The 20,449-nt window shown below is 41.2% G+C and overlaps 2 protein-coding genes across 3 annotated transcripts; both read left to right on the forward strand.

Annotated features, from left to right (window-relative positions):
• Positions 1 to 363: 363 nt before the first annotated feature.
• ccz1 (CCZ1 homolog, vacuolar protein trafficking and biogenesis associated) lies at positions 364 to 13,175 on the forward strand. Its single transcript, XM_047609587.1, has 17 exons — positions 364 to 539; positions 1,252 to 1,327; positions 1,407 to 1,503; positions 1,620 to 1,717; positions 1,958 to 2,051; positions 2,169 to 2,249; positions 3,131 to 3,178; positions 3,401 to 3,484; positions 4,109 to 4,284; positions 4,794 to 4,875; positions 5,256 to 5,317; positions 7,466 to 7,577; positions 8,892 to 8,925; positions 9,326 to 9,443; positions 10,859 to 11,017; positions 11,902 to 12,029; positions 12,119 to 13,175. The coding sequence occupies exons 2-17, from the start codon at positions 1,314 to 1,316 to the stop codon at positions 12,172 to 12,174; spliced, it is 1,443 nt and encodes a 480-aa protein (XP_047465543.1). The 5' UTR covers positions 364 to 539; positions 1,252 to 1,313; the 3' UTR covers positions 12,175 to 13,175.
• A 761-nt stretch (positions 13,176 to 13,936) lies between these two features.
• Positions 13,937 to 20,422, forward strand: dlgap5 (discs, large (Drosophila) homolog-associated protein 5). 2 transcript variants are annotated; one of them, XM_047609982.1, is made up of 19 exons: positions 13,937 to 14,076; positions 15,020 to 15,267; positions 15,445 to 15,632; positions 15,789 to 15,848; positions 15,938 to 15,977; positions 16,071 to 16,163; positions 16,298 to 16,396; positions 16,551 to 16,625; positions 16,732 to 16,769; positions 16,864 to 17,105; positions 17,232 to 17,405; positions 17,501 to 17,589; positions 17,712 to 17,872; positions 17,969 to 18,070; positions 18,190 to 18,448; positions 18,560 to 19,173; positions 19,292 to 19,451; positions 19,970 to 20,013; positions 20,152 to 20,422. In XM_047609982.1, the coding sequence occupies exons 2-19, from the start codon at positions 15,030 to 15,032 to the stop codon at positions 20,254 to 20,256; spliced, it is 2,781 nt and encodes a 926-aa protein (XP_047465938.1). In that variant the 5' UTR covers positions 13,937 to 14,076; positions 15,020 to 15,029; the 3' UTR covers positions 20,257 to 20,422. The 2 variants fall into 2 exon arrangements, with proteins under 2 accessions (XP_047465938.1, XP_047465939.1); XM_047609983.1 differs by lacking the exon at positions 19,970 to 20,013.
• The last annotated feature ends 27 nt before the right edge of the window (positions 20,423 to 20,449 follow it).

Raw genomic sequence — 20,449 nt, forward strand, 5'->3', positions numbered from 1 at the left:
TGTCTTTCGCCGTGTGTCTTGTTCTGTGCTGTTCTGTGGTGGACTTTGTGGATTGGAGACGGGCCGTGGAAAAGAATGAGAAGGTGTGTCCAAACTCTTGACTGGTAGTGTACATTTGCTCAAAATGCTATCCTTGAATTCAAATAACAGCTCAAACATCTGCACCTGTTAAGCAGTTTGAACTCGACTGAGATCCAGTGCTAAGCTCAAACTAAAACTAAATATTACTGTTTGAGCGAGCTGTGTAATGCTTCCTGGATAAAAATGTGTGGCTCCTTTAACATCCAGAATATATCGCGTCTCTTGCACAGACGTTGTTCCATTTAGGGCCTAGGAACCAATATTATGTTGGGAAGAGATTTCACCCGAGCAGTTGAACCCGTGACACCGCGCTGTCAAAAGCAGGAAGTTAAGAATGTAAAGTATAATGCGAGCGGCTTATCTTTTCATTGGTCTCATTTCCTAATTTTTTTACTTTTATTCACAGCATTTTTTTTTAACCGCGAGCACATGAACGTGTCGTGTTTATGCTCTGTGAGGTAAGTGTTACCGTCGTCTTAGTCTGTCACCGTCATGGTTCACTGAGGCTCTTCTCCGGCTGGATCCCTGCATATACACAGAGCGCAGCTAGCCAGCTAGCTAACCCAATTAATGTCGACTGGCTCCTGGCCGGGCGACGCTTCACGTCAAGCAGCTGTACTAAAGTTGCAAAGTCACAAACGTCGCCCCGTGTGTTCAGTTCATTTTGTGATAATTGAGTGACTGACGTGCAGAGATATTGACGCCAACAGAGACTTCGCCGGCTAATGGACAGCAGGGACGTTTCTCTCTTTTTTTTTTTTTTACAGTACCGCATATGTACACAGTGACAGTCCGTTAAACAATTAGCAAACAAAAGCACCTCCGAGATGCAGAGCAGAAAAGTTTTCAACACTTGACTGAGCTAAGAATAAATATGCTTAACTTTTCCTCCAAGGCATCTATCAGCCGGTTGCTAACTTTCTGCGAGTTGAGATTTAAACAGTTCATTCAATAGCTGGAGAGAACATTGAATGTTACAAGGACACTGACGGTCTCTTTAATAAATATTGGTTTTATACTAAGGAGACATAAGTGCATTAGTACAAAAGCCGCCTGACTTTGACCTGGTGCACCTCAGCTGTGCTATGTGGGGCCACTATTTACGAGTTAATGATTGTTATTTCTAGATTTAACACAATGCTATGTGATGTTTTTGTGTTCATTCTGCAGGCACACGGCATGCTAACCAAACTGTCGCTGGAGCAAAGGAAATCCACACACAATTTCCACTAATGCTGATGATAAGGTAGACTTGAGCCTGACTTTGGTGCGACCTGATTGAAATCTTGAGGTGTTCATGAGCTTTCTCCTTGTGTCTGTCGCAGTCCCAGGATGGCCTCAGGAATGCAAGAGAAACAGTACACACCATCTCTGCTCAATTTTTTCATTTATAATCCGACGTTTGGACCACGGGAGGGAGAGGTGAGTGCGTCTCCTTGAGTTAATTGTTTCCATGCACATGTTTTACTCCATAAACAATTTACGTTTTTTTTTTTTTTTTTTTATTATGTCATTGATGCATTTCGTCTTTATTTTAGGAAGAGAAGAAGATTCTGTTTTACCACCCCAGTGATGTTGAGAAGAATGAGAAGATCCGCAACGTGGGTCTTTGCGAAGCCATTGTACAGTTCACCAGGTACAAATTTTACTACGATAGTGGGTGTATTTTTTTAGCCAAGTAATGTCTCATCACGACTTACATGGCTGTGTTTGACAAACTGTGTTAAAGCAAAAGTAAGGTGGCCTTTCTTTGTGTGTGAAGTGTAACAGAAAAGGGAAATGTTGCAATAAGAGGTCAGATATGCACAAATCGAATGTTAGTAAAAACACAAAGTGTGTGTCTCCTGTCCTCATGACCATGTCTTCTTTGTTCCAGGACGTTCTGTCCAACAAAACCAGCTAAATCCCTGCACACACAGAAGAACCGGCAGTTTTTCTTTGAGCCCGAAGACAATTTTTGGATAGTCATGGTAATTATCAAGTTCATATGTACTCTTTCAGCATTTACTTTGTTTGCCAAGGCTTTGTCAACTCCACTTAAAATGTAGTTTAGCTTCACCTCTCTAATCCCTTTGTGTTCCCACCAGGTTGTTCGAAACCCAATGGTTGAGAAACCAAACAAAGATGGTAAACCTCCCACAGTAGAATATCAGGAAGAGGAAATACTTGTAAGTACTGATGCATACCTAAAGGTGTCTTTGTTTGCAGATCATTTAGGCCCTATAATTTGCAGTAGTACAAAGATTACAAATCAAATGCTGAAACTTATAAATTAAATGCTCATTTCTCAGTTTGGCTCATTTTGAACATTATACCAGTGATACTTTTCAGGAAAGGTCACCCTAAATTATGGAACAAAAATAGTATAGGACACAAAAACCTTAATTTGTCAAACAATTGGGAAATTGCAGTTTGCAACAGCATACACAGGGCAGAAAAGTAACAAGAATAAAGAGTGGACTGTGTAAAATATAAATAATAAGATAAAAAATAGAATAGAATTGACAATATACAAGTATTGGCATATATACAAAAAGTATTGTTTTGCATCAAAAGTAATTGGATTGTAACAAAATGACAAACATAAAGTATTCAATTGTAAACAGATATTGATTGTCAGATATTGCACAGGGTTGTAAACAGTACAGAGTAAGCAGTGAAATAGTGAGAGTGTTTAAACCTTGAGGAGTAATAATATTGCACATTTATGAGTGTTCATTGTGGAGCCTAACAGTAGCAGGAAGGAAAGACCTTCTGTATCTTTCCTTCACACAGAGACTGAGCAGCGGAAATTCTTTAGCAAGAATGGAAAGAAGCGATGACACAAAGCACAGTATTCCTATCCAGACTTTTAAAGATGTGTCATGATCAAACACAAAATGATCAAATATTTTTATAAAACATGTCTCGGTTTGATATGTTGCTGTTGTACCATTTTTCAGTTAAATATATTCCAGCACGCTTATTTAATTTACATTAACACAGCATGCCGATCGTTTTTAGAAAAGTCCAGATTGGCACATTTACATGTACCCTCTCGCCTTTGTAGGACACTGTTTATGGTGCAGTGGTACGACAGTGCTACAGTATGTACAAGGTGAGTTCCAGTGTGTTTTAGCATCTGTCCTGCTTTTCACATATGTAAAGTGTTTGTAGTTTTTGTAGTCCGTATATGTTTTACTGCATTAGGGACATATTTGAATAAAAATACCTCGTCCTTTATAGTGATATGACGGCACCCTTACAGTTCCTTAAAATCCCACTTTATAATGCAGAATAAATCAACTCGTAATAATGATTGTTCTCCTTTTTGCCGCAGCTCTTCAACGGCACGTTTGGTAGAGCGATGGAAGCCGGTGGAGTGGAACTGCTCATCCAGAAGCTTGAAAAGTTTTTCTACAGGGTAAATAAAGTCCGTGTTTGCTCATAAAAACATTGTTGCTAGGTGGATTTGTTGACAGCATGAATCCTTTTAATTTCCTAATCCCACACAGTTAGTTAGAAAGAGTCAGTCAAGCCTGACGGACAGTGTTTTGACAAGGGCCGTCCTCCGCTCATAATGTTTGGACACAGTAACTGTATTTGTTTCTCGGCTGAAGCTCATGTTACTCTTGGAAAGCTGTAAGATGTTTGCAGTCATGCCTGATTTCTTGATTGTTGACTGCATGAGCTGTCCTCTTTTCACACGACCGTCAGCTCACCAGAACAGCGCAGCTTTCTATAGAAACACTCATGCGAACGTTTTAAAAATTCATTTCTAATTAGGGAATACCCGTCTTAAGTTAGCGTGGGCTTCCCTCCCCGGCATGTAACCTAAAGACAGCGTGCGGCTGTGGTGTGCTTATCAGAGGTTGAATGTCAGTGCTTCTCTTCCCCTGGGTGATGCAAGAGTCTCCACAGAGGCTCAGCGAGCGTCTGATTCCACTTTCTGCACTGCACTGTAAGCCAGCACTTGAATGCAGGTAAACTAAACCCCTTTCTCCTTCGCTTCTCCTGTGTCCGTGTGTGGTCACGGTGGGGTTTCCAGTATCTGCAGACTCTCCACTTGCAGTCGTGCGACCTGCTCGATGTGTTCGGAGGCATCAGCTTCTTCCCACTGGACAAGATGACCTACCTGAAGATCCAGTCGTTTGTGAACAGAGTGGAGGAGAGCCTCAGTCTGATCAAATACACGGCCTTCCTGTACAACGACCAACTCATCTGGTACAGACTCAACACTTTCTCAAACCAAATTTGACACCTCATATGGCTACATGCGCCACAATACATCATCACAACATATAATAAGGGAAATCTCAGTGTTGTCATCGGCAAACACACAATGGCATGCTGGGTAAACAGGGGTACTTTTAATCTCTAATCCTCTTTGCGATTTACGCTCCCGGACATGTCACTTGCCTTTAATTGTGCTGCCAGTCAAATGTGTGAGAGCAAAGGAGGGATAACATGATTGTTAATGGAATGACTAGAGAGCGGCGTGATCTCTCAGCGTGAACTGTCAATAGACAAACAGTGAAGAGCTGTTTAATTACCGTCCAAATTAAGTGGCTGCATCGTGTGCTGCTCCGCTCTGGAGTATTCATTGCAACGCATCCGTTTGTTGAGCAGTAATTAGCACCAGGAGACGGTTTGTTTGTAGCACACTAGAGAGCACATAAGCGCACTGGTTGTTGAGAAGCGTATAGGGTGTAATTGTGTTACTGTGCCTGCAGGAGCGGACTGGAACAAGATGACATGAGGATCCTGTACAAGTATCTGACCACCTCGCTGTTCCCCAGACACTCTGAACCAGAGGTAGGCGGGGAAGGGAGAGATGAGATGAGTGGCTGAATGAATAAGGGATGAGGGAGATTTATTGGATGAAAGAAACAAAGGGTGAACGGGGGAATGATCAAAGGAAATATGAGGACTGAATTAAGAAGGATTTAAGAGACGGGAGCTAAAATATCCCGTTTTCAGGCAGAGGCTCAACTGAGGGCTGCGTAGAGTGGCACCCTTAAATAAGTATGAAGTTTTTTTTAACTAGTTTTATGTTTAGTGGGCGCAGAATATAACTATACTACTGGACACAAGTGTAATAAATCCCCTTTAAAGACTTCAAACTCAACTAAACCACACATAAACCTCTAAAACCCTTATTTTCTTTATTCATCTGTTGTCTTCTCTTGTCTTAGTTGGCGGGGAGGGACTCTCCTCTGAGGCCAGAAGTTGCAGGGAATCTGTTGCACTATGGGAGGTAAGCAGTTCACACTCTGCAGAGTTTCAGTCAATAGAATAATGTCAGCAACTCGGCAATTCACATCAGAAAAAGTCGTAAAAGCATTTGAACAAAAACTCTTCCAAACTCAAAAAAGGTAGCATTTACAGCCGAGCCGCATCAAACTGCAGTTGTTGCCTAAGGTGTACATACTAAATGGTTACTAAGTGTTGAAAAATGGTAACTCCCTCGACTAACACACTGCAGTGTAGCCAAGAAGAGGAGTATCACTGCTGCCTTCTGCAAAATCCACTTTCTGTTCTGTTTCAGTACAAACATGGAGCCAGAGAAAGTTTGCATTAGTGTTGGCTCTCTTACAAGATTTAGGTTTCAGTGCTGCTTGAAATAACTGTCAATGTGGGAAGGTGTTTGCAATAATCATAGAAGCATAATTTAATTCCCAGTGCTCCATGTTGGAATAGGACTTCAGAAAGGACACTAAGGCTCTTTGTTAAGGGCATTAAAATAGTTGCATTCAATAAAGTTATGAGGGATAAATATAGTCTCAGAGAAGTGTATAGGCAAAACTACTCCTCATTTCTCTGGCTTCCACGTGATAATGGTTAACATTAACATTAGCTGGCATCATTAACCCTTTAAAACTGAGTGGATCGTTTTTGAATTACCGTAACTCACAGTGGTTTGCACCATTTACAAAATTCCAAGTGTGGCCTGACACTGGTAAGTTGTGCTTTTGTCTGGAAGACCTTCATCTCAGGGGGAATAACTAACTTCTTTATTACCAACAAATTCCTCCAAACAACTCTCCCCTCCTTGCCCTCCCTCCCAAACCTGCAGCCGACAGTAGTGGTGCGTCATCATTACCGTAATGGCAGCTTTTTTTTCAGCCAAGCTTTGAATTTTATCCATCAGTGAGTTTTAGTTATTCAAATACAGCAAGCTTCTTTTTTTTTTTTTAATCTGCAGGCGGATGTTTAGGTCTCAAAGGGTTAAAATCCACCATAATAAAAATGTAACTGTGAATTCTCTGTTCAGTTTCTGGTCTTATGTTCTGGGTCGGTCATGAAAGGGTCGAGGGGTTAAACATCTCCTGATCCAGAACTGATCCAGAACTGAAGCCTAAGAATGATCTCATTTATAATTATTTTGATGGTTGTCGATTAGGCCTGGTTCAGTCTGTCACACTAGTATCCCACGAGTTATTTTACTATGAGATCCTCTATTGAATGTCGTGCTACACAGATGATGAATTATAATTTGTAAACCACTGACCCTTGGCTGAACATTCGTCCTTGAACATTACTCGGGTCCATTTTACGGCACTTTAGGGTAATTCAAATTATTCAAAAATCCTGACTTCTCTGCAGTTTGTTGTTGAACTTCAGGACGCCCTGAGGATGACGGCTTAGAAGTCATGTCAACAATGGGAAAGAATGTGCAAGACATTTAAGTAAAGAACAACGTGTTATTGTTTTAGCATTTCTGAGCGAACTGCAACTGAATAATAATCAAATGTTCTCACTGTGAAGTAAAACAATGTATTGAATTAAAAAAGACAACGTGGGTTCAGGGCAACTGTGTTAGTTGTTTGACAATTTGAGGCTCTTTTCAGATGTTTCATAGACCATGAATTAATCCGCTGGAAAAATATTTAACCGATTAATAAAAGAATATGAATAAAAATCATTGTTAGATGAATATATAAACATGCATAAAGTTATAATATTATTCTACTGCTAAACAGGTTCAATGTTTACCATGTTCTGCTCAAATTAGCTCTTAGGAAGAACAGTAAAGTACAGGTGGAGATGATGAGATAACCATTAGTTTTACAAATATTGGTTCATAAAATGTTGGACAAACAAAGATGTTGACTAAAGAGAAAAGCTTGAAGATGAACTCCACTTTTGGAAACTCTGTGAGCTTTCTTTATTTTTCACAAGATAGCTACATAATGCCAAACACTTCATCACCCCAGGACCTTTCATCCAACACTGAACATTTCCATTACCACCGTTCTTAAGGTTCTTTTCTTTCCGCATTGTTGCAGGTCTCTGGGGACCAAGTTACTGTCCAGATTTACAGTTTTGATTCATATACAGTCACCACTTTTCATCGTCAATAATACGAATGTTAACCCACGTGCGCCACCGTCTGTTCTCTCAGGTTTTTGACAGGGCCGACCAATCTTAAAGATCCAGAGGCCAAGTTCCGGTTTCCCAAAATATTTGTGAGTGCCGAGGACGGTTATGAGGAGCTGCATCTGATCGTTTATAAGGTACGGTAGATATTCAGTTCAGTTCAACAAGAAGGAGGATCCAGGGCTGAACCACGACCCAAACACAGAATTAAACAGTTCACCCCGTACATGCAGACTGAGCTTGGTGCCATAGGGAAGAGAGTAGAGGACATGTGCTCAGTCATGTCCGTAGCCTCGGCCTATTGCAGTATAACTAAGGGATAGTTCAGTCCAGCTCTCACTATAAGCTTTGTCAAAAAGTAAAGTCTTCAGCCTGATCTTAAAAGCAAAGATGGTGCCTGCCTCCCAAACCCAAACTAGGAGCTGGTTCCACAGGAGAGGAGCCTTATAGCTGAAGGCTCTACCTCCCATACTCTAGGAACCACAAGTGGACCTGAACTTTGAGATCATGGTGATCTGTTGGGAAAATATGGTACAATGAGGTCTTGCGCATATGACCTAGCGAGGCCTTTAAGGGTCTTATATGTAAGGAGGAGGATTTTAAACTCAAATCAAGATTTAAAGGAAGCCAATGAAGAGAAGCTAAAACTGGAGCGATATGATCTCTCCTTCTAATTCCTGCCAATGTCAGTGCTCTTGCTGTGGCGTTTTGAATCAGTTGGAGGCTTTTTAAAGAGCGTTTTGGACAGACACACAGTAATGAATTGTAGTAATCCGAATAAGCCTGGAAGACACAAAGGCATGAACTAGTTTTCCTGAGACAGGATGTTCCTAATTTTGATATTACGCCGGTGAAAGAAAGCAGTCCTGCTCACCTGCTTTATGTGAGAATTAAAGGACCTATCCTGGTTTAAGTGTAACACCAAGGTTTTCCAAAGAAATCAGGTGATTAGATAATGAATCTCTGTGATGTTTAGGGCCAAATACAGTGACTTCTGTTTTGTGCGGGGTTAAAATGACATTTCATCCAAGCCTTTATGTCTTTAAGGCACGCTTGGAATTTAATAACTGATTAGTTTTGTCTATTTTTTGGATAAATGTAACTATCTATAGCTATAGATGTGTTAAATATATGTAAATCTGTTGATTCATTATTGTGCATACAGGAGTTTTTGTTTTCTGTTAAAATCAAGGGGTTGAGATATTATCTGTTTTTGGGATGATTCTCATAATCTGCAACTGGAGGATTTGACTTTTTGTTTATGAATAGTAGATTGAGGGTAAAATATTCCCACTGATCTATTAAACGATATGCACTTCTGGGATTACACAGACGATTTTTTAAAATGATGATGATGTGGGTCCCGCAATGCTTATCGTCACGTTAATGCCATTTCTAATCCGCCTGACCTTGACTCTGCGCTTAACCTGCACTGATCTGCTCTTCTTCAGGCAATGAGCGCTGCAGCTTGTTTTATGATCAGCGGTAAGTGTGTACCCACCCACTTATGTTATTGGAGTTACGGTATTTCCTCAGGTAGTGGCCTTGTATTACAGACTGCTTTACTTCTGAATCCTTCTATTTGATTGAAGTATTACAGTAAAATGTTTTAGTATGTATTTTAGTACAAGGCCTCGTTTAGATCCACTCCCGTTACACATTAATACAAATTCAGCACTTCCTCCAACTGTGTCATATTAAAAGCCGTCTGTTGTCTCAGTGGCTGGCTTTTTAAATTATTTTTATTTAATGGTTTTTATTTGAGGATGTACTGTAACTTCCACTGTCCCTTTCTTGAATGAGTTCCTAAAATGTGATTTTTCTCCTCCTATAAAGATAAAATGTTTTTTTCACCCCACGTCTCTTGTCTCCTGTCTCTTCCCAGCCTCCGTGGAGCTCACCAGGGAGTTCTGTGAGCAGCTGGATGCCTTGGTGGGCCCTCAGCTTACTTTGCTGGCCTCTGACATATGTGAACAGTTCACCATTAACCGCAGGATATCAGGGTTAGTTGAGAGTCCACATGAAGACGGGATGCTGTTGTTTTAGTCTGTGTTATGCACTTATGCTACTGATGCGATCTGAACAAGGTGCATAACCCTGTGCACTGTGTAACCTAAATTTGTATGCACTCATGGACCAGTTACAAATTCTGTCTGATGCAACCCCGCACAAGAGTTTAAAATCAGCCTTTCCACCATTTTTAATTCACTGCTTTGTGGTGTTTGAAAGACTGTGGACGTCCTATTAAGTTAGTAAGTCAGATTCAAATTCCTGGAGAAGTTTTAAAGCTCGGTGCAGTGGCTCCTGTCATCGTCATCCTCTTGATAGTGCCTGAGGATGAGAAGAGAACAGGCATGTGGGAGACACCAAGGCAGAAAATTGGCAACCTGTCAGCTCCTGGATGAGTTACATAAAAAAGGTTGCTGCTGGGTCAGTCCTAATTTAACAAACGTTTTACTTCATCTGTCCGCAGCACTCAGAACTCATCCAGATGTTTCGTTACGTGTTGATTTTGGGTGTTGGCTATTATGGCAAAGACTGATGAGATTTGTACATGGGCCGGCTTGTGCAAAGTGAAGGGATGCTCCATCACATCTGCAGCGGCAAAACTTTCCTGCAGCTCTGCAGTCATTTGAGGGTTTTGTTTTTCTATTGTCTCATAACTTTCCCTGCTCCAAAGATGTCATCACAGTTGCATTTTCAGACAGTTAATTCATAATCGATCTGCATTTCAGTGTCAATTAAACAGCCAGCATAAAACCACGAGGGTTCTTGAAAGTGTTTGAGATAATTTGCCACCCTTTGTCAGCTTTAGTAGGAAGTTCTGCGTGTGCTTGGTGGTTACAGTAGCCATCTTGGTTGCAGTTAGTCCTTTGTATTAACTCTACCTGACAGGCAGAGGCACACGACGCTCTAATATCACTGGATATCATGATGGCACTGCTTGCGGGTAACTCAAGCAGGTCAGCTTTAAGGACTGGCATCCTGGCCTGGGCTCCTTTAACCCAAGCAGTTAGCTTCAGATACGTCCTGGCCTGTAATCCAAGACTCTCTGGGTCAGACAGTTTGATGGGCTCCTTTTTAATCAACCTAGTGAAGAATCCACTGAATAAATAATGCCGTCCCAAATTCCTCATCTGGCTTTCAGGGCTGTGTCCTGATTAGGCCTGGTAGGACAGTAAGTAATCACACGTGAGAGATAAAAATCAGTCATACAGTTGTTGACAGGTAGACTGTGGTTTCAACTGTGGCATAAGGAATGAGAACAACCACTTACAGAGCCTGTTTGAGTGTCATCTGTAATTCTTGAATCACATTTTTTTTTAAATAAGAACTAAGTAACTCCAAAAACTCTACATGCTTTAGCTTGTATAATTTTTTTCATTTTCCATATGTACGTTCATTTTTGTCCCCCCAGGCCAGAGAAGGAGCCCCAGTTTAAGTTCATCTACTTCAACCACATGAACCTAGCAGAGAAGAGCACCATCCATATGAGGAAGACAGCCAGTGTTTGTCTCACCTCTGTCCACCCTGACCTCATGAAGATCCTGGGAGACATCAACTGTGACTTTGCCAGGTACAGCAGAGAACACCGTTTCTAAATGCAGCTGTGTCACAAAGCTGACACATTATTTGTTATTTAGCTGAACATGTATTGTGTGCATTTATGTTGTGAGGTCACAGCAAATGTTTCCAAATGCCAGAACTTTTGCCTGCTTAATTAATGAAGAGGTCACTTTTAGTTCTCTGAAAATAGGCAACTGTACATAAAAATAGTAATTAAAGTCAAGAGTCTTCTCTTTAAACTCAATTGCGTCAGTGTCTAACGTAAATTAAACTGTGTAGTTTGCTAAGCACCTTTAGACTTTGTTAGGACGTCTTTCTTTCCACTACACGACTGCAAATCAGTTCAGTGGCTTCACTGCTCTTCTAATGAGAAACGTACAAAGAGCAGATAGAACTGATTACTTTGAGGCATTTTGGCTTTTGTGTGCGTGTCAGTAAAGGGTCATCAAAAGAGGTAAACGGCATCAGGAATGTGTAAAACAATTGATCTTTTCTGCGCGGTTTTGGCACAGCCGGGTTATTTTCATTCCTACTATGGTGCTTCTTTGTAAACTCGCTTCTTTTCAACAGTCATGAGACTCTGGTCATGTGAAAGTCCCATTTCCAGTCTGTGGGACACACAGTGACATTGCATGGCACTTATTTTAGCATGAATATCACTCACTTCCTCGTTGTTGCAGATGTTATGCAGATTTTACTTTGTCAGTTCACTAAAACATACTTGTAAAGGCTGTTATCTGTTATTAAGTATTAAATTGTAGGTCATTACATGTTACTCTTAGCTTTACAAAAAATCCTTTTATTAATATTTGAAATGTAAGTCATTTCTGAAATATTATTTAAACATTTGTAATTTGCATGGCACTTATTAGTTTGTGTGTGTTTGTCACTCAGGGTTGATGAAGATGAGGAAATCATCGTAAAAGCTATGACAGACTACTGGGTAGTCGGCAAGAAGTCAGACCAGAGAGAACTGTACGTGATCCTGAATCAGAAGAATGCCAATCTGATCGAAGTAAACGGTATGTCTCGTCCCCACGAATACACAGCCTTCATCAATACTTGATGTCAGTTTAACCCTTAATGTGCGTTTGTTCTTTTTCTACAACAGAGGAGGTTAAGAGGCTTTGTGCGACGCAGTTCAACAACATATTCTTCTTGGACTAAAGGACCAGACAAACAGATGGGTTCACCACACTAAAAAAAACTGTCAGTGTTGCAGGGAATCTTGACAGCATCAGCGTAATGCAATAATTGCATTGTAAAATAAAAAAAAAACAATAATGAAAAGCTTTCTCACCAAGTTTTTTTTTTATTTAACATATAAAAATGTAATTTTCTCTTGTAATTAAGTGTAAATCCAGATTTTGACTGTACATGTACTTTCTTTCACTTGCTTTGTACATACTTGTAGGATTTTGTTTCATTTTTAATAATTGTCTTAAATTACAGTTTTGTTTTGTTTTTTTTTTTATAATGAACGCATTATGACAAAGTGACAAATTAATTTAAAAACTGACATTTCCCAACAGTTTACTCCAGTTTCATTTGATGATCGGTGACCGTTTCACGATGTCATATCACGTTTTTCTTAGTTTGTAAAAAACTGCGCTACCTTTAAATAAATTAAGAAGTAATTTTACTGCGTTTGTAAAAAAAAATCTTTTTTAGTTTTCAGCTAAATGTTCATTTTACTGTAGATACACAACATTACAGTAATATGTGAAACTTTGTCAGGTGTGACTTAGGGGTGTTTACTGATCTGATCTTAATTAAGGATGTGTGTTTTTGTAGATATTTGTTGGGAGAAGGTATGTGTTCATGAGGATTATTTCCATCTATAGGAAGCGGACTGTCAGTCTCAGATGAGGATTAACCTGTGCTGACCTGCAGCACTGCTTTTTTTGTAATAGGTTTTGGTTTTGGTTTTCTTTGTTATAGGCATATGAATTATATTCAGTTCATAATAAGTAAATATACATATGTATATCCTCTCCCATTGAAATCCCCCCATTCATCAGAACCACTATTGACCTATCAGGGATTAGAGATATCTTCAGTTTCAGGACTATTCTTAATTAAGAATCAGGAATTTGTAGCACCAGTACCACTCTAATCTTTTCATATCAATTTATGGTGGGCAGTACACAGGTAGAGCAATAATACTTCAAAAAAAAAAAAAAAAAAAAAGCTAAATTCATTTCTACTGCACCAGGTTTCCTGTGACACCATGCTTAAATATGTCCCTTCCCTTTTGTCAAGACAGAATAAAGAACGAACGTGTGATCGGATATTATGTGTACCCATGGAAATGCCAAGTTTTTTAGACAGAAGCACTTGACACTTATTCTATACATCTTGCAAAGCAGGAAGATAACAAAACAGTAAGAGATGCTGGTGTTGGTGGCAACATTTTATTATGTGAGGACAAAACAAAAACAGAGGTGAGTTTTATCAATTATTAATTAAAAGTACTCTTCCGGTCCAGAGACTGCTTTAATTTGCTTGCACAGGATAGTTTCACAAAACTGATAAGGATTCAAATATCTTATATTCAGAAGAACTTTCAAAATGAAAGTTATTTATACTACATTCATAGCAAGATTTTCCACTTTGTTAGCTGTATTTTTTTTCTTTTGTGACATGTAAAAATTGATTTTTATATATTTACATCCCGAAAATGCATCTATTTTACACCTCACGCTACTCCAGATTCAGTATGCTACCAGTACCATAGCCACCTGGATACTAGCGTGAAGAAGAAGAAAAAGAGCCAATCAGAATTCACCGCCCCCGTTGACCCCCAGCCAATCAGAGGCCACCGCCCCTGTTGCTTCACAGCCAATCAGAGGCCACCGCCCCTGTTGCTTCACAGCCAATCAGAGGCCACCGCCCCTGTTGACTTGCAGCCAATCAGCGTCAAGTCGAACGAATTTCAAAAACTCGCCCGCGATGGATGTTTGTGTTTTTAGGCTGAGATGTATGACCGTTGTGTAGTTACGTCTTTTTAGTAGTTATTTTTTTAAAGAAAGGGTGTTTTACTGTTTATTTTTGTGAGGGAAGAACGAGGTAAGTTAAATATGTACTCTATTTATTTATTTCCGGATATCGACTGCTAATAGACCACATAGAGAACAGAGTTTAGGGCTTCTTGTGAGCAGTAGGTGTGGAGTTAGCTAGCTACAGAGCTAGCTTTGATGCTACCTTTGATGCTAACTTTAAGCCCGTGTGATGGCTCTCCTGTGAAAAGTCCATTTGCCGTAATTCTGTGTATTGTTTTTTGCACTGGCGTGATGGCAAACGACAGAAAGTAATTGACGGCTAACACACGTAAACTTTAACCGAGCAATGCGTTAACGTTGAGCTAAAATGTTGTGTGCATTTTCCAGGAAACGTGTTTACCGTCTAAAGATGTGGTGAAACAATGTATATGGCACAACTTTGTGTCATACCTTAATACAACTTAATATTTAATTTATGCAACTTTTTTATTTTTTTTTATATAAATGTTTACTTCTACATATTGAGGTCAACACTTTAGTTAACTTAAGATAAATAGAGCCAGTTTACTCGTGTTCCTGTAACTCTGCTGAATCCACGCAGTTATGTGACTGAATGTGGATAAACCAGACGCAGTCATTCCAGATAAACAGCCCAAAATATCTACTTTTGTTATGCTGTAATTGTAGCAGCCTGGGGTCATTGTACAGAGCTGCTCAGTACATATGGTTTGTTGACATGTCTGTAGTTCTTGTGGGAGAGGTAATTAAATAATAAAGAACATAGTTTAAATTTGTGACCAAATGTTTGTTTATTTGTTGCTATATTTGATCACAGCACATAACAGATTTCAGTTTTTAATTTAAACTTTATTCATTTTCTATTATCAATTGAAAATATTTCCCCATACTAGCAAAGCCACTGGTGTCCTTAATATGTTTCGCAATTCTGCCAGTAACTGTCATATGCAGTGAACCCACACTTTCCTCTGCTCTTCCAACAATTCCTCCAGATCCGTGAACATGGACTCACGGTTTGCGAGCCTGCGACAGCGGGATGCCAGCGTGTCGATGCTGAGGGTAAAAATGTCCCGTAGAAGGTCTCAGTCCCAGAAGGAAAATCGAGAGCGGGTCTTGAACACGCGTAGGCAGTTGGAAAAGCTCCAGGAGATGGAAATGTCTTGTCTGGATGCCTCCATCGCAGTGGGCAACATGTCAGTCATTCAGGAGAAGACGCAGAAGAAAGGAAAACCTGCAACAAGTACGGCTTAATTTCACATCACCGCTACAACTCAAGCTGACTTTTCACGTGTATAATGGTCTATAACATGTCTTTTTATGATGTACATTAGGATTTGGGATTATCGTTCATTTCTACCTTTTCTGTGCACATCATTCAGCTAATTTTTGTCTCTATCCCACCCTTGTCTCTCTGTAGCTACAGCGGTGGAGGAGAGGCTGAAACAGCTTGAGCGCTGGAAAGAGCGGAAGGCTCTGGAAAAAGAGAAGGAAAAGAGAGACAGGGAGCGTAAAGGGGTATTTAAGACCGGCCTCTATCATCCAAAGGAAGACCTTACCATCGTGCCACTGCCTGTTATTCCAGGTGCTCCTGCTAAACCTAAGGAGGTGAGGGTGAAACAAATGTTTGTGAAATACACCTCTCCCGTTCTTTGCTCTCTTTAGATATCATGACAGGGGTTATAACGGGGGGATAGCTCTTCGTGTTTTGATACAGGTGTAGTGATGAACGACTCTAACGTGTAGTTTTCGTTTGTCTTTTAGAAAACGACGGTTACATCTGAGAATACCAGAGTCACTCGTTCAATGAAACAGCAGCAAAAAGTACTATTAAACTATCTCAGACCTTCTGCATTGTTTTGCCGCATTGTTTAAAAGTTAAAGCTAACCACACTTTTTTGTTGTTGTTACAGCCTCTGAAGATGCATGATCCAAATGCTGGGGCAAAGAAAGGTATAAAAGCTGAATTTCTCTTTATTTAAAATTGACCATGTGACCTGCTGAATGCTAATGTGTTTAAGATACAATTTCCCATTCTTCCTTTAGTACAACCTGCTGTGGAAAGATCAACAAGAACCCGGATGGCTGCTGTCAAGCTTGCGCCAGCACCAACTACGACAAAGGCCAAAGTTTGTGCAGGTAATTAATAATCCCCACGCGTAACTAGACATTTAGACCAGCTATTGGGTTGTTTTCACCATGTTGCTCTTCTGTGTTGTTTCGCATTTCTTGCATCTCAATCTGTGTCTCTGTGTCTTGACATCTTACCACAGTGGAGCCAGTTGTACGGGCTTTGTCAACCAGATCAGCCAACAGGCCTCCTGTTACAGCAACCTCTGTGGTGAAAGATAAACCCAAGGACAAGGCTGCAGGTACACACTCGACCAGTGTTGTCATCTTATAAGTCTCTGGTTTTGTCACACTCTGATAATTGTTTGGTATAGGGACTGTAATGTACAAACAAAGAGGACCAGATCTGTTCTAAAAAAGAAAAAAAAAACATGTTAAATGTCTGTTTGTCCTCAGATGGAAGAACCACAAGGAGCAGAGCAATTGTTAACCCTGTGGCGCCCTCATCTGGCAGAGAAAGGAACCGTAAAGGTATCGTCATAAATTAAACCCAGACTCTTAATCAGCTTTCAAATGTTATTTAAAATGATTTTAGTGCTTACACCATTTTTTTGTATCTCTCCTTTTAATATTACAGTAAATGTCAACAACAACATCAACCCTACTGTTGTAAAGGTAGGTGTTTCTTTGAGTCACATACTATTCTAGACCTGTGATTAGTATTAAATAACCGGTGGATAAATAAGTTTGTTATTCATGTCTTGTGTAGGAGTCTGAACTGAACAAGCCTCAGACACAAGAGCCAGAGGACAAGCCCTGTTCTGAGGAGGAAGACATGGTGGTGGACAAAGCTCCAGAAGAAACTGTTCCTGCCGTGGATCCCACTGAGCCTCAGTCCTCTTTGTCTTCGTTTGCTCCGGATGGTTTTGTCTTCCATGCTCCTGCTGGCCTGTCCAACTTCAAGTTTGAACCTCTCACCCCTCGCTCAGCAGACGCCTTCCTTACACCCAGGTCTGTTCTGTTTTTCCCCTTTCGTATGTTAAGTAAAACAATTGAATGCTTTAATATTTCTGTATTGTAGTATAGAGAAGTATGTTCTAAATGTTGTGACTGAAGTATGTGTCTTGTCCTGCCCAGCTCCAGCTTTAATCTCCCACCGGCCCTCGTATTGAGCGCAGAGCCTCAGGATGAGTCAAATAAACCCATTTGCCCTGAATCCCCTCATCGCTCTCCTCCACGTACGTCTCCTGCAGTAGCCTCTCCCACTCCAGGCAGTCCCCTGGAATCAAAGCACGACGTACCGTACTTCAGGTGGAAAACCTTGGTGAATCCTTTTAGTCATCTATTGCTTGGTTTTTAATAATTAATCCTAATAATTCAGTGTTTCTTCTTTTTAAATTATTCAGATCGGAAATTGCCAATGAGACAGACCGGCTGATGAGTCTATGTTCCCACTGGGAGTCTAAAGTGGAGGATGAGTCCATCCCAGAAGAAAGTGAGTTTGTCATCTTTATGGGCGGCAGATGGATGAATTCATTCGTTTTTTTAAAAGTGATCATCGTCATATTGCTCTGACTGTACATTCATAATTTAGTGTCATTCTTCTTGTCTGTTTAGTGCGAGACCGTATGCGTACAGCGGTCGGCCAAGCGCGGCTGCTGATGAAAGAGCGCTTTAAGCAGTTCGGCGGTCTGGTGGATGACTGTGAGCTGGGCCGAGGGGAGAAGATCACCACCTGCACTGACCTGCAGGGATTCTGGGACATGGTTTATTACCAGGTGAGTTCCTCGCAGGAGACTGCAGCATAGTTTCAGACACAAAACACATGAGGAGAAGAAGATGAGATATACTGTATGTAATTTGCTGTCTTTCAGGTGGAGGATGTCAACAAGAAGTTTGACGCTCTCAGAGAAGCAGAGGGCAGAGGCTGGGTGGAGGAGCACAAACCCCCTCCACGACAGAGGAAAATGGTGAAGGTGCAGACACTTTCATTTAAACTACGTCTTTCTTTGTTCATTCCTTTGTAGACATCTGTTTGAGAAAGTGGATTTCTTGTTTTAAAGGGTTGTTTAACCAGTTACACTCTGCTTCACAGAAAGCATCTGCTGCACCGGTTAAGCCAACGGTAACGAAAGCAGCAGCCAAATCACGTCTGGCTGCTGTGAAAGCCGCCATGAAAGCCAAGCAGCAGGCAGCTGAAGCGGAGAAAGCAGCCGGAGAAAGCGGCGGTAACACCGAGGAAGACGCCGTCATAATCTCTCAGGAACCCAAACCTCAAGCAGGAGCCCAGACGCTGGACGCGGTAGTCTTTGACGGAGGCTTCTTCAAGGTGGAGAGCCCAGCCAAACCATTAGGTGAGGGGGAAATCGGCTATTTGACAGAGACATTTCTTTTCATGTCATGTGGTCTATAACCATACGTTTGGTCTAATAACTGTGGTGTACATCTTGATTTACTGTATCCAGGTTCAGTTAGGAGATCCAGCCGTCTGAGTGCCGCTGTGCTGCCACAGGCCTCTCCCTGCTCCACGTATCTCTCACCTAGAAGAGTCACTCGGCGGTCCCTTGCATTGTCGCAGACTCCCGTCCACACTTCTCCCGCTCATCCCGTCCACATTCCCGTGCCGCTCCGCCTCGCCCTGGAACAAACCCCAGCACCCAGGTCTCAGTGTGGAACTCCTCAGCCTCCCCAGAGCAGGAGCGATGCTGTCAACACCTCTCTGTGTTTCTCACCTGTCAAGGAAGTGCTTACAGAAGACACCAGGCCAGAGGGAAGCCTTGATGAAACGGCCTCTACACAGGAGACTACTGCGTGCATTCCTATAATGGGCACGCCCATAATTTTGCCTCCAGCCATTTCTGTAGTCGAGGAGAGCGACAAGCCGGCCGAAGGCTCCGGTGCTGAGCTCCCTCTGTCATTGTGTAACATACCTCCTCATGTCTCCCAGACCCCTGAGCCCTCATCAGCCTTGAGTTTCATACTGACCCCTAATCTAACTCCTGCCCAGCCTCCCATCTCCTCTGCTGCCGTGCAGGACCAACAGTCTGTGTGTCACACACCAGACAGCTCAATTGTTGAGGTAATGCCTCCTACAGACTTCACTCATTTGAATTCTGTTTCTGTAAGCACAAGTCTAATACGATTGCTGTTTTCAATAGCTGTGCAATGAAAAAATGAATTTCCTTTGTAATTTTTAGGAAATTCCTGGGCTGGACTTTGAACGTTACCTCCAGCCGTCACAGAGATGCAGCCTGTCACCGATGGAGACGGTCTCCAAAGAGATGTCCCCCATGGCAGTGGATTTAGAGATGGAGAGTCCCAGAGTTGAGCCGGATGTGCTTTCTCAGCAAGAACCAGGTATGACTGAGGCTCATAGGTACTTCGCATGCACACACTGCCCACTTGGTGTTATTTACCTATTCTGTTAATCAATAACTCCTACACCGATCAGCCATAACATTATGACCTTTCTTAAATTGTGTAGGTCACATTTGTGACTCATCAGAGAATGGACATGGGTCTCCTGAGGGTGTCCTGTGGTGTCTAGTAACAGAATGTTGTTAGTGGGGGTCTTTGGGTCCTGTGGGTTGGGGGAGGGCTCTCTGGATCAGGCTTGCTCCAGTGCATTCCACAGATACAGGTCCAAAAGTTTCCCAGCAGAACATTGAATTGTCACAAGATGGTCAATGTCATTCACTTCACTCCTCAGTGGTTGTAATGTTGTGGCTGATCGGGGTATATTGAAATGAGTTTTAAGTGAGGAAAAGTAGAAGTCATATGCTGCTCTTAGCCTCTTAACCATTTTTTCTGATTACAAGGGCATAGCTGCACTGTTACAAGCTGCATGTTAATGTGTTTGCTCACTCTTACCACAGCACTACCAGCGGTGTCTCCCCTGTTATCTCTCCAGTCACCACAGGTTAATAGATTTACACTTTCTTTTCTTTTCCTTTAAATATTAACTTTAATATTCAAGTGGATCTATTCACTCTAGTCTTAGTCATCAATGATAAAGTGACCGTTATTAATGGGTTTTCTTTGTAATGTTTTGGTCCAGATGGCAGAGTCTGCCCTGCTTCTCTTCACCCCGGACCTGAAGGACAGGATACGCCCGTCTGTCTGCCCAAGTGACCTCATGGTCTTCACCCCTCCTAACAAGTAGCGTGTGTCAGATTGTGTTTAATGTTGATATATATATCGGTTTGTTTTCTTTTTAGCTCCTTTTTTTAAAAAAAGAAAAAGCTTTTGACTTTCACTTTTAGATTACTAGAAAAAATATTTTTGTCCTACATAAAGTTCTAATTAAAGCTTTAGTTATAACCAGAAAATTGCTGATTGTCTTTATTTGTCTTGTG

Source organism: Mugil cephalus, chromosome 16, assembly GCF_022458985.1.
Source record: "Mugil cephalus isolate CIBA_MC_2020 chromosome 16, CIBA_Mcephalus_1.1, whole genome shotgun sequence".
Lineage (NCBI taxonomy): Eukaryota > Metazoa > Chordata > Actinopteri > Mugiliformes > Mugilidae > Mugil > Mugil cephalus.